A 14,261-nucleotide genomic window follows, 5' to 3' on the forward strand; every position below is an offset into this window, starting at 1 on the left:
CCTATAGCGGAATTTAAAAGAGGGGACAATGCAGGATTTGAGGTTGGGGAGGGTGGTAAATGGTGCTGTGTTCTTATCGAAGCCCTTGACTATCACAGCCAGGAGAGAATTTACCTTCTGTGCTTTCTTCAGGGAGGCATAATATTTCGACCACCAGTCAATGACGTTTTCAGCAGATTCATCTGCTATGGTCCTCTTTCTCCTTTTAGTAGACCTCTGAGAAGGTTTCCTGGCGTCCTGACAAGGCATGAAGGATGGATTGTTAAGTGTCAAGGATCTGCATGCTGGTGGCTAAGTGGTTTACTAAGGAAGAGGACATGTAGGTACCCTCGGGGAAGTGGATGGAGGTGTCAGCAGGTTTTGTGATTGCAGCTCTCTGTCCCTCTTAAATAAATAAAAGTTTAATAATCTGTCATCCATTAATGAGTTTATCTGACACTTATCAAGCAGATATGAGACTTTTGTGGTTGACACTGGGGATGTAAGGGGTAGACATCATCCCTATTTTTGGGAAGCTTCGAATTCAGTGGAGGAGACAAGCCGGCTACATGATACAATGTGATACAGTAGAAAGGGAATTAGCTTCTAAACATACTATAAACAAAAATAGAAATTTTATGATTCTCAGTTTCCTCAACTAGGAACAATAATACCTGCTCACTTCACTGTCATGAGGATTAAGTGACATAAGGTAGACAATCCCCCTTTAGCATCACTTCTGATTTGAACAGGTGCAAATAAATGACACCTACAACGTAAGTGATGGGGGGATAGGAGAAGCAGTGTGACGCATACGTGGCAGAGGGGAAGCATTTGGGGAGACATTTGTGTCATGCCAAAGTCATCGTGTACTTTTCATCCATTTGCTCTCAGACATCTCTCGGGTACCTACGATGTGTCAGCCACTGTATCAAGTGCAGGGGATACGGAGATATTTTTAAAAAGCATCTTTGACCTGGTGAAACCCACAGTTTTATGGCGGCAACAAACAAACTGAAATTTGCAACATAACGCGGCAGGTACAATGCTGGTGGGATGGAGAGAACCCCGTGGGCTGTCAGAGAGTCACGCTGAGCCTGGATGAGATGGGAAGAGCCTGAGAAAATAGCCATTCATCTACCTTACTGTGCCTTTTATTTCAGCTTTTACAATTTGCTGGGCAGCTCATCTCTTAGGACTTTCTTAAACCTGCTTTCTGCTTTAAGTCAGTTGCTAGATACACCAGGATTTTGCACTTAAAACTATGACTTAAAAGATGACTCATGTCCCCATTTTATGGTCTTGTGTACTTATCCATCTCCCCTCCCAGAATCTCAGCTAACTGAGGATAAGTCTCACTTTTATTTAGACCAGAAGACGCATCTTTTTGGTCCCACGTGATGTTGTACAAAGTAGGTTCAAAATATTTGTGGAATAAGCCTCGATGAGGAAACCATTGTTTTTCCAAGCTAATGAATTAAGAGTTTCTGTTCAATTAAATACTGCTGTCACATTTGACTAGCACTTTAATTTCACATACACTGACTTATCTGATTCTATGACAATGCTGTGAAGTGGGTATCGGTGTCCCCATTTTACAGATGAAGAAACTAATGCTCAGAAATGTGAAGTTGCTTGCCATGGTCACACAGCTAGTAGGTGGGAGGATTAGTATCTAAAACCTCCTGAGCAAACGCTAATGTGCCTTGTAAATATGAAGAGGGATGACATTCCAACCTTAGCTTTTCCATCTTTTGGTGGCTCCTGGGCTGCAGGTTTGTGCTCCGTCTCCAGCATAGGGGATGAGTCAGGGATATCAACGAGGCTGGCTGCCTGAACCTGGGCCAAGTTGGGTACCACTGTGGGAGGCGGCCCAATATCCACAAAGATTTGACCTGTTGGGAGCTCCTGAGCAGAGCTGGGGGTCTCAGAAGGCTCAGTGGAAATTAATGAATCTGAAATAGCCAAAATGAAAGTACATTGGGTCAGGACTTCCCTGGTGGTGCAGTGGTTAAGAATCTGCCTGCTAATGCAGGGGACACGGGTTCGAGCTCTGGTCCGGGAAGGGAAGATCCCACATGCTGCGGAGCAACTAAGATGGTGCACCACAACTACTGAAGCCCGCGCACCTACAGCCCATGCTCTGCAACAAGAGAAGCCACCGCAGTGAGAAGCCCGCTCACCGCAATGAAGAGTAGCCCCCGCTCACTGCAACTAGAGAAAGCCTGCGCGCAGCAATGAAGACCCAACACAGCCAAAAATAAATAAATAAATAAATAAATAACTTTTTTTTTTTTTAAAGGAAGTACCTTGGGTCAGGCAACTGGGCTACAATACAGGGTGATCATTTCAGGGACCTCATACTGGGAATCAGACAGATCTGGATTCAAATATGACAAGTTCCTAACATCTCCAAACCTCACTTTCCATATTTATAAAATGAGAGTAAAAATACCCATGTCATTGGGAGATAAAAGAGCTCATGATGTAAGGTATCTGGGACATAATAGGTACTCAACAAATGACTGTATTTATTATTGATCCCTCAGAGTAATTTTAAATAACTGTGGTCATAGGAATCGTGTTTATCAAGGTTTAGGACACAGGTCCTCTGTGTTGATTGCCTTCCCCCAGTGTGTTAACCAGGGGAAACCTTGGAGGCTGCAGAGGTCTGTGAACTCCCCAAGCATTGGCAGAACTCTGGGCACCTGAGTCCATGTGCATGATAGGGAGCAAGGCTATGTCCCTGGACTTTATGAGATTTTTAACTGAACAGCTGGTCCATGTCACGGGTCCTCTTTTCTCCATTTGTGCTGTAGAATTCAGTACTTAGGAACACTGCCCAATCAAGAGCCTCCATTTCTGCCATGGCCTTCATGCTACTGCTGACTTTTCAATAGCAAATTCGACCGAACAAACACTTAATAGGCACCTACTCTGTCCTGGGCTCAGAGATGGAGAGATCAGTCAGACAGAATAGAAAGCTTAGAAATGGACTTGGGGTGTATGCCAATTTGATTTATGAAAAAGATGACAGGACAAATCAATGGGGAAAGTTAGTAGACTCTGGGGGAAAGAAAATGATGTACTCTATGGAGATAAATGTAGCTGGATCCCTACCTTAAACCCTTTAAAGATCTTTACTTCGATTAAAGATCTAACTGTAAAATATAAAAACATAACACTGACACATGAAAATATAAGATCTTTGTGACCAAGGGGTGAGAGAAGGTTTCTTAAACAAGAGTCTAAAAGAATAAACCATAAAGTTTAAAATTCAGATGGATATGATTACATCAAAATTAAGAATTTCTGCTCAAAGATGAGGACTATAGACAAGATTAGCAGTTATCAGATTAGGGGAAGATATGACCAGTATCAGTAGTCTACAGGATATTAACATCTAAAATATACAAAAAAGAAAATTAAAGGAAACACATAAAACATGGGCAAAGTGTATGAGCAGGCAAATCACAGTAGGGAAAATCAAGATGGCAACAAGCATATGAAGAAATGTGCAAACTCAGTAGTACTCAGAGAAATCCAAGCTAAAATTAAAATTAGAGGGCTTCCCTGGTGGCGCAGTGGTTGAGAATCTGCCTGCCAATGCAGGGGACACGGGTTCGAGCCCTGGTCTGGGAAGATCCCACATGCCACGGAGCAACTAGGCCCGTGAGCCACAGCTACTGAGCCTGCGCGTCTGGAGCCTGTGCTCCACAACAAGAGAGGCCGCGATAGTGAGAGGCCCGCGCACCGCGATGAAGAGTGGCCCCCGCTCGCCACAACTAGAGAAAGCCCTTGCACAGAAACAAAGACCCAACACAGCCAAAAATAAATAAATAAATAAATAAATAATAAAAATAAAGGAATTCCTTTTTTAAAAAAAATTAAATTAAAAAATTAAAAAAATTAAAATTAGATACTACTTTATATCCATCTGAGTGGCAAATACCAAACACCAAACAAAATGAAACAAAAACTCAGAAAGTTGGATAATAGCAGGTGCTGTTGAGGAGGAGGGAAATGGGACTTTAGAGCAGTAACGGCGGGAATACAGACTGGTGTAGACTGGTATAGACTGGTATAGACTGGTGTAGACTGGTGCAAACCAATACAGCTCTCTGGAGCACCCAAGGGAAGTACTTAATGAAATTACATGTACACATTCCCTGCGAGCCAGTAATCTCACTCCTGGGTGTATATTCAAAAGAAAATCCCACACAGGATTCTCCCTCAGCAAACAAACACAGCATGTTCATCACAACATTTTTTGTGGAAGTGGGGAGTTGGTGGCAGCCCAGTGGTCCAATATGAGGGGCAAACAAAAGCAAAGTGGGGTAGATGCAGCAGGTCATGGTAACAAGGGAAAGTACCCACGGCAACATGCATAGATCTTAAAACATAGCTTTGAGTAGCAGAAAACCAAATGAAGATTATCGTATCATATCACATACCAATATATCAATTAAATAGATTTAAATTTTACAAGCATCAGCAGAGGCGGGGCCCACAGTGGGGAGGAGACTGGGAATAAGGCATGGGGGGCAGTGGATATAATGAGACAGAAGCTTTGCACAGACGAGTGATGACTGTACAGCATGAAGTGAGAAGCGTAATTAACTCGACTCTGCACCTGAAATCCAAAACAGAAGAAATTATAGTAACATCAAGCAAAGAAAAATGTCAGGGTATAGCGGCAAGAGGGAGCTTAAGTCAAAGAAGCCTTCTTAGAGGAGTTGACCCAGATGTCAAGCTTAAAGTCAGAACGAGGCAGCTAAGAAGTAGAGGGGACCGCAGGAAATTCTTCAGAAAGATCCTGCAGGCACCACGGTTTTGTAGCCCACGGCGCTAGAATCTAGAAGGAGCTTCCTACCTTGCACAACTTGGGCTCCAACCACCTGTGAGGTGAGGGCAAGGGGCTCCCTGGATTTACACAAAAACTGTTTCAAGCAGTTGATGGTGTAGGTGCCCACGAGGGTGCTTCTCCCAAAGGCTCTCCAGTCCACCACGCAGATGCTCAGGGGTGGGTGCAGAAGCTCGTTCTCAGGCAGCTCCTGCAGGGAGAGGCCGGGGTGAAGTGGGGCACTGCCTGGGCTGACCTGCCTGGGGGTAGGACCAAAGCAAGCCAGGCACCCATCCTTCCTCTGTCCCTGCCTGTCCTTTCCCTCCAGGTCACCCCTGCAGCTTGCCAGAGTCTGGAGCAATGCCTTCTCAAGCCAGGGAGTCATTACCCAACATAGGAGGGATGGCACTAACAGTTCACCCCAGGTGTAAATCGCAAAAATCACACACTCCCAAATTCTCTATGGCAGTAGTCTTCAGGCCTCTTACTTTGTCATTACTGTATTTATCCGAACTTTCATCTCAGATGAACATTAATCCAGAACCAAGATACAAAGCAGATGAGAATTGAGCCATTTAAGATGGAGCTGAGCGTGAGGGGCCAGCGCCCCATCCATTTCTTTACCCTGGTGAACCCCGAGGCTCAACAAAGTCTGATGTGGAAGGTTTGCAAACACAGTACGCATTCTTTAATTCTAGTCTTTCTTGATTCAGAATCTGTGTCCATTGGAGCTGACTGGGTTAGACAAAGCAAACTTTGACTTCACAGTTGGTTCCAAATCAGAGCACAAAAAAGTGTTGAAATAAACAAAAGCACAGGTATCAAACATTGCTTTTGACACGCTATGTACAAATAATTTTTTAAAACTCTAACCATTGTAGTAAGTTCCGTGACAGTATCTTCCAGGCCAGTGGTTCCCAAACTCCAGTGTGTATCAGAGTCACCTGCAGGGCTTGTTAAACCAGAGGTGTCTGGGCCCTACCCCCTAGTCCCAACAGTCTCTGGTTCAGTAGTTCTGGCGCAGGGCCTGATAATCTGCATTTCTAATAAGTTCTCAGGTGATGCTGATAAACTGGGGGCCACACTTTGGGAACCACTGTCAACCTTCTTTGATTTACTATATGATCTACACCCAGAACCTTTAAAAACAAAACAACAACAAAAGTCTGTTTTATCCCATTCTGAAATTCTGGCTTTTTGCTGAATTAAACTGTTCGTTCTTGTGAGTAGTGGGGCACCTGAAACTCTGAAACATCTCCCCAAGTCAGGTTCAGGAAGGAGTGGGTCGCATCTATGGAGATGAAGGGAATGAGCGGGTGGGGGAGGGGAGGGGAGAGACCCGCACCACTTCGAAAGCATCTGCCTGGACGCTGAAGTTTGGGTTGTTCTGGTAGCTCTGGATCACACAGGACTTGACTCCATGCCCCCCACACTCGATGAGGACCTGGGGACGATCCACCGACAGGAGCTGCACCTTCTTCATTTCTCGGACTCCCCAGAAGAGAACCTGAGGAGAGGATGGCAGGGCTGTCACACAAAGGCCCAGGGAGGAGCCAGTAGGTGTGGCTCAGGTGTGGGAAGGTCAGCCGTGCCAGCCTGAGAACCACAGGGTGTTCTTCCAGGAAAGGATGGGGCGGCTCCTTGTGGCTCTGTCCCATCAGCTACATCTCCTTCCCACCCCTCAAGTCCCCGGACACAGTGCAGGCATGATTGCAACGCACCAGTGCCCTTTAGTCCCAAAGAACAACCCAGTCCTTCGGGCCCCATACCTCCACTTGGTATTTACTCAGCACTGGCCGGATGCTGGCAGGAACAGGGTAGATCTGGGTGACATCGGGTGGGTCGAGGGGAGGGAGCCCTTGCAGCCCAGATGCAGGGACCTACCACGCAGATCAAGCACTGGTTAGACACTGGGAGAGGTAAGGCAAATGAACGCTGCCACACAATGACCTCATTGGTGAAGTCTCTGTCACTGTTTTAACCAAAGGAATGTTTCCAGCTTAAAATGTAAATCAAGATGATGCATTTTATCACAGTGAATAATTTCTTAATTTACAAATGCATTCGTTCACAAGGGTAATCAACATTTAGTGAGCACTCACAATGTGTCACAAATTAATAGTTTCATAAGCTTTCAGCGAGCTCACAGTATAGAGGAGAGAAAAAAAAGACAGATAGATCCTCATAACCTCATTGTATTTCATTCTTTTCATTTTTTCTTGAAAATTAATTACATAAACACTTATCTGAAGTTTAAAAAGAACAATAAATTAATTTTAAAGCTTCATATTAAAATTTTGGAAAAGCAAGTTTTCAATTCATAATATTTTCTAATACCCTTCATACTTATTCTTTACCCTTTGGGTAATTTAGAAGTAGTCTCCTTAATTGCTGAATTTATGGTGTTGTTGTAGAAGTATTGCGTGATTTACAGAGTGGTCAGAAAAATGTACTCTGTGGGATTTTAAACTTTTGAAGTGTTTTGAATGTTATCTGACAATATTGGAAGCAAAAAAATTCTAGTAACACCTTTGCATATGATTTATTCATTAAAGAATATAAGCAGTATATGTATAGGAATAAACATTTAAAAAATATCTCTGGTATCTAAATGTTTGCAGATATTATAGAAATAGGAAATAAGTAAACCTACGGACATTAAATAATAACTGAAAAATTATGAGTGGTAAAGTAATGGTTGAATGTTCTGAGTATGTAGGATAAATGCAAGTATTTTACAAATGGCTGAAATCTAATTTTTTTCTGTCATTAAAGTATACATATTCAGTCAAAAAAAAAATGACAGGGGAATTACAGCTGTAGAATAGAGAGGGGGCTCTGATCAGATTCCAAATCTCTGAGACTTAACTATCCCCCCACTGTGCACTACAAGAGATTGATTTAATCACATAGAGACTAGTCATAATCAGTGAAACAGAAAATGAAGTCTTTTGAAGGCAGACCTCCAGGAAAAGGTGTTATTTCCTGTGCATTTGGAGTTAACAAAACCACAAGAGGACAATTGCTATGCTTTATTGAAATCTCACACAAAGGACTTAGAAAGTCTCCTAAGGAGAGGGCCTTTCTCATTTGTGGGCCACCCCACATTACCTTCAAGACCTGGCTCAACACGTACGTCTTTCAAGAAGCCACCCTGATTTGGTCCCAGCCACTGTGGCCATTCTCCTAATCTTCAGTCCTTGGAACACAGTGTGTCCTCTCTGGAGGCTTAGTGCAGAAACTAGTGGACTGAGCCCGGAAACCAGGCTCTGCTGTGTGACCCTGCATGAGTCCCTTTCCCTCTCTGGGCCTCAGATATTGGGCCAGCTGACCCTTCAAGTCCCTCAGGAGCCAGATGTTCTATTAAACATTGCTTGGGAGCAGGAGGTTTTCCTCGCTGGGGGAGTTTGCCTGACTTGGCCAAGAGGAAGCCTTTGTTTTTCATTATTCTCAGACTCTCAAGTAATGCTCCAAAACCAGTGAGTTCTTGATAAATGTTTATTGGCTGACACACATTAGCTCTCTATGCTCGAAAAAGCCTAATTGCTCATCAAAACCTGCAAAGCACAAACATATCACCATTTCTTTTTCACAGACATATTCTAGCTGGCAACGGCAGATGTGGTTCAGTTAATTATAAGAAAGCCCAGAAAAAGAAGACAGCAGTCACTGTGAATGCCAAGTAGGCTCAAGATAATGAAGCCGCAGAACGAACCAAACCAGATAAAGGAGCTGGGAAAAGGTGAGGTGAACACTGCGGGGCGGTGAGGAGGTGAGCGATCCAGGCTGCAAAACATCGCCTCCCCGAGAAAGCCAATTGCTCCTGTGGCTCCAAACGTAAAGCCACAGAAACAGCTGTGATGGTGGCACAGGATGGGACGGTGCCTCTGGACGTGCTTTTAAAAGTACCAGACGTTTTGCTCGTCTTGGGGCCTTTGTCTTCAAAAAATTTACAGATTAAGGGAGGCAAGCTATAAACAATTGCCTTTATCAAAGCCTAGGTATGGGACTTCCCTGGTGGTCCAGTGGCAAAGAATCTGCCTTACAATGCAGGGGACGTTGGTTCGATCCCTGGTCAGGGAAGAAAGATCCCACATGCTGCGGGGCAACTAAGCCTGCACGCCACAACTACTGAGCTCGTGCACCTCAACTAGAGAAGCGAAAACCCGCACGCCACAACTAGAGAGAAGCCCAGGCACCGCAACGAAGACCCCGCATGCTGCAACTATGACCCAATGCAGCCAAAAATTAAAATAAATAAATAAATCCTAAAAAAAAAAAAAAAAAGCCTGGATTAAATGGAAAAAGAGGCAAAGTGACGTAGGATGGAAGAGGAGAAAACATTTGACTGAGGTGGGGGAGGGGAAGCTGCCTGGAGGAGGCAACTCTTGTCCTGAACTGTGAGGATGATCAGTTTCCTAACTAGGTAAATAGAGTGCAGGGGGTGGAGCCGGCAGAGCAGGGAGACATTTCGAAATAGGGTGACAGCATGGCTAAAAGCAGAGGAGCACATTTGTGCGGTGAGGTCTGAGAATTCAGAATAGTCTGCTGTAAAGAGGCCACAGTATGTGCAGAGTAATTGTGCTGCAATGTGAGCCTGAAAAGGCAGCTTGAAGACAAATTAATTTGGGGAGAGCTTAAATGCTAAGCTGTGGAAATCTGACATTCTCCTCTGGGCTAGATTTTCTTTTCATGAAATATTAAGAGTTACCATGCAAAAGGAAAATATTTGTACTCACAAACATTTGGGAAATGTTGAATTTCAAAAAAGAAAGAAATTTCAAAAGTTTCTTTATAGCTGACTTCTCAGAGTCTTTACTATGGTAATGGGCATTTCAAAGTCCCAAGAGGGACATAATATGAAGAATTTCCCAAACTTTCTTTTTACTGTATTTAGAGGGACTCGTGTTCCAAAGATACAGATTTCGGGAAATGCTCCTGGAGATAAGAAACAGACAGCCATTGGTGATGTCTAAAGAGGAGAGTGGTATGGTGGACTTGTGTTCTGGAAGGAATGCGAAGGATGAAACAAACAAGAAAGAGGAGGAAGCTAGGAGACCAGGAAAGAGGCCAGTGGAACAATCCTGATGCGAACGAGGGTCTATGGGAACAAGGGACAGTCACCTGGCTGGAACGATTGGCTTGCTCGTGGATACAAACCCAGAGTGAAGAATTACAGCTGAGTCTGAATTCTCAAGGCAGAGAGTCTAGGAGAACAGGGGGGCAGTGGGCCAGGACTGGGAAAACAGGGTCAGCTAGCTGGGTAGAGGAGGAAAATGGAGGTAAGGAATTCAGTCTGGGGCACTGAAGAACCCAGGTACTACACCCTTCTTCTGAGACAGGGAAGCTTTTCAGTAATGGAGACAGACGGGCTGAAGGTAAACCACCCACAGATGGAAACTGAGAGCCGCTGGTGACAAATGAAGGCGTTTTCCAGCTCACGCCTTCCCGGAGTGTAGGAGATCCACATGCTGAGACAGTGGCGTTGATGATCAAATTAATTTTTGCACACGTAATCAACTGAGAGGAAGTCCTAATGAAACCCTACTGAACTGTGTCTCTTAGGTTGCTTGCCTCTGACACTCCACTGTCAGGAAGCAGCAGTATCTCAAACCAGTCTGCCCAGCTCATTGTGGAGGGAGGGAGGGTGGATCAGAGGTGGGACGGTGGAACTGGGAGAAAGCCAGGCCCTCAGAGGGCCTGTTCGGATCAGATGGTCCAGCCCCTCATTGATGGATTAGGGGACTCCCTTCAGGAAGCTTCATGCAATGAAAAGAGCAGTTGACTGAATCCCAGCCAGTTAACCTGGACCCTCAGCTTTCTGACATGTAAAATGAAAGCATTGTACTCAAGCTGGTTTTCCCAAATCAGTCATTCTTCTACCACTTTTACCATCTGTGTTATTATCTAGTAAACATTTTCATTAGATATAATTTCATTTTTAGAAAGGAAACTTCAAGATGCTAAGTAAAACAAGTACCACTGCCATCAATGGAAAGTAACTTTAAAAAGAAAACCAACGAAAACAAAATAATGTTATTGGAATATGTCATGTGTAGCATTTCTTAAAATTTCTTTTCACTATGTTTGGAGGGGCCGGTGTTCCAAGAAGCAGACTTTGAGAAATGTTCTTGTAGATAGCATTGATGTTTCTTTAGAGGCATTGAAGCTGAAGCCTATGCTTTCTTAAAAAGAAAGGTTGCAGGTTAAGAAAAGTATTATACACAGATGGGCAAGAAACTTTCTTCTAAAAGTAGTTAGGGGCTTCCCTGGTGGCGCAGTGGTTGAGAATCCGCCTGCCAATGCAGGGGACACGGGTTCGAGCCCTGGTCTGGGAAGATCCCATATGCCGCGGAGCAACTGGGCCTGTGAGCCACAACTACTGAGCCTGCGCGTCTGGAGCCTGTGCTCCGCAACAAGAGAGGCCGCGATAGCGAGAGGCCCGCGCACCGCGATGAAGAGTGGCCCCCGCTCGCCGCAACGAGAGAAAGCCCTCGCACAGAAACGAAGACCCAACACAGCCAAAAATAAATAAATAAATTTTTTTTTTTAAAATAAAAAATTAAAAAAATTTAAAAAAATAAAAAAATAAAAGTAGTTAGAAGGATCCAAAAAGGCAAAATTCCATTTACAACAATATGGATGGGCCTTGAGGGCATTATGCTAAGTGAGATAAGTCAAAGAGAAAGACAATACTGTATGATCTCAGTTATATGTGGAATCTAAAAAAAGAAAACAAATACAGAAACAGAGTAGATTGGTGGCTGCCAGGGGTAGGGAGGTGAGGAAAGTGGGTGAAGGTGGTCAAAGGGTACAAACTTCCAGTTAGAAGATGAATAAATTCTGGGAATCTAATGCATAGCATGGTGACTACAGGTACAATACTGTATTGTACACTTAAAAGTTGCTATGAAAGTAGATCTTAAAAGTTCTCACCACACACACACACATACACACACACACGCACACACACAAAAGGTTAACTATGTGAGGTGATGGATGGATGTGTTCATTAACCTTATTGTGGTAATCATTTTGCAATATATACATATATCAAATTATCATGTTGCCCACCTTAAACTTACACAACGTTATATGTCAATTATATCTCAATAAACCTGAGGAAAAAAAGGCGACACTCCCTTGACATTAATTCACTGTTATTTAATGCTCTACCTGGTTTCAACCTAAGATTTTGACAACCTAAGATTTTTCAACCTAAGATTTTGACTCGTTGACAGCCTAAAATCACCTGGACTCTCAATTAAGGAAAGACTGGACCAGCTGATTTTGAAGATCCTTTTCAGGGCTGACAGTCCATGTTTCTGTGCAACACACATCTATCTGGTGAGAGCTGGTTCTATTAGACTCTCACTTGGTTGATCATCCTGGAATCTTAGAAGCTAAGACTTGTAAGACAAAGGTTTCCCTAGTCCATCTCTCCTCCCCTGCTAGACTACAACCATCACAGAGCTGGAGCTGATGCCTGTGATCCTGCTACTGTCCCTTTAAGAGCTCATCCAGCTTCAGTTCCCCTGAGAGAGGTTGCTCTTCCTCCAAGGCAGCCACTCCAGCCTTAAAAAGTTCTTCCTTAAGTGGAGCAAAAACCAGACGACAGTCAAAGGCTGATTGGGTGCACTTCAGAATTCATTTCTGTAGTCGTATGCAACTCCCAGGCTGCACACCTGGGCAGTTTGGATTTGAGTTCAAGTGCGTCTAACCCCGGAGCTAGCTGTTCCCGTCCTCTAATGCTCTTCAGCTCCCGGGGGAATCTGTATACTGGGTTCTAGGCTCCGACCTGCCATATCCAGCAAGCCATTACCGTTCTATCCAGCTCAATTTCTTCACCTGAATAAATAGATGGGACTAGATATTTTGCTTTAATATTCCATGGTATAATAATATTAATAATAATAAAGTAGGTAGCATTTGTTGAGTGTTGATTCCACGCCAGGCACTTTAGGCAGGTTAATTATCATCTCCATTTTGCAGGTCAAACAGAGAGAGATAAAGTAGCTTACCCACGGTCGCACGCCAGGAAGTGGTGGGAATGAGATCCATATTCATGGGATCCAACTCCAGCACCTTCCCTCTTACTCATTTGGTACATCTTGGGAATGTTTGTCTTCTAGTTTCTCTACTAGAGATCTTTTAAAATTGGGATTTCTGGAAAATGTGCTTTCCTCGAGAGGGATTGATCTGACCCAAAGGGTAAGTGCCACCTGCCCTCAGTGACTGGAATGGTTAGGGAGAGAAATCTCTCTGGTACAGGCCCACCTGGTCATTTCTTTGCAGGTCATCACTCTGTCCCATTTGGTCCTTGACTGGACAGCCAGACTTGAGAGGCTCAGCTTCCCTCCCTAAGTATACTGCATTTGCTTTCTGAAAAAGTCCTCCTAGACATATGTTCATAAATTCCCCGATGTCTTAGCGGGACAGACTGAGAACTTGATGCCTTTGGGAAACTTTGTGATACAGTGTAAGGAGCAGAAGACTTTAAAGATCTAAGTTCAGCTCTCAGCTCAACCACCGACTAGCGGCGTGACAAGGTAAGTCAGTCAATTACATTAATCCTCAGTTTACTATCTGCAAAATGGGAATCATAATCCCTCCCTCAATAGGATTGAGGGAGGTTTCAGTGTGATGAGAGGTATGTGAGGCAGCAAACACAACATGGGGCACATGGGAGTGTCCACAAACGTTTGCTCCCTTCCCCTTTTATATCCTCCTGTGGTCTGTATGGAGCTCAGGGTCTGACGCGTAGGGCTGCTCAAGCATTGCTGGCCAAATCCATACGGACCTTTCATCCTGGGACGCTGACTTGCAGCATAGAGGCTCTGGGAACAACCCGTCACCTGAGTTCTTAAATGGCATCTCCCAGATCCCCAGAAGGAGCCGTCTCCAGACACAGGACAGCAGGGAGGGACCAGGCCTAACGTGATGGACATGTACTTCCCATGAGGCTGCTTCTCTGGCCAGGTACACTAGATAGACGGCTAGTGCAGACATCACTTCTGGTTCACTTACCTGCAGCAGTTCAAATACAGCAAGGAGGTCCCCTCCAGAAAGGTTCCCGCAAAAGATGGGGTGGTAACACAGCCTGGGGGGCTCATAGCCCTGGTCGGCTAGCCTCACAACAGGAGCAGCCACGGTGGCACCCAAATATTCTGGCTTCCCCTGGGGCAGAAAAGAAGTGAATTTTTGTCCCTGGTGGTCATCTACCTGGTTCTGATCTGCGTCAGTGTGATTTTGTAATTAATCTTCACAAAACTGTCAGCCTCAGTGTCTCCCTCCTGCTACTATCTCACTCTCTTCTTCTGCTAAATCCCTCTCACCTCTTCCCACAGCCTTGGGGAGCAGCAGAATCCATCTGGGCTCTCAGGGAAAACTCTAAGAGGGTCATCTTAGGGGCTTCCTGGCTCAAGGCTATCTTAGGGGT

The 14,261-nt window shown here is 44.5% G+C and overlaps 1 protein-coding gene across 3 annotated transcripts in view; it reads right to left on the minus strand.

Annotated features, from left to right (window-relative positions):
* The window catches only part of FER1L6 (fer-1 like family member 6), a 127,063-nt gene that overhangs the window by 38,745 nt on the left and 74,057 nt on the right, over positions 1 to 14,261 (minus strand). For all 3 annotated transcript variants that reach the window (XM_057532401.1, XM_057532402.1, XM_057532400.1), the window contains 6 exons: positions 13,850 to 13,999; positions 6,592 to 6,702; positions 6,168 to 6,329; positions 4,853 to 5,033; positions 1,717 to 1,934; positions 115 to 237 (listed from right to left, as the gene is read on the minus strand). In XM_057532401.1, the coding sequence (XP_057388384.1) occupies positions 115 to 237; positions 1,717 to 1,934; positions 4,853 to 5,033; positions 6,168 to 6,329; positions 6,592 to 6,702; positions 13,850 to 13,999 (945 nt within the window). The remainder of the gene's footprint in view (positions 1 to 114; positions 238 to 1,716; positions 1,935 to 4,852; positions 5,034 to 6,167; positions 6,330 to 6,591; positions 6,703 to 13,849; positions 14,000 to 14,261) is intronic.

Source organism: Balaenoptera acutorostrata, chromosome 17 (genome assembly GCF_949987535.1).
Source record: "Balaenoptera acutorostrata chromosome 17, mBalAcu1.1, whole genome shotgun sequence".
Lineage (NCBI taxonomy): Eukaryota > Metazoa > Chordata > Mammalia > Artiodactyla > Balaenopteridae > Balaenoptera > Balaenoptera acutorostrata.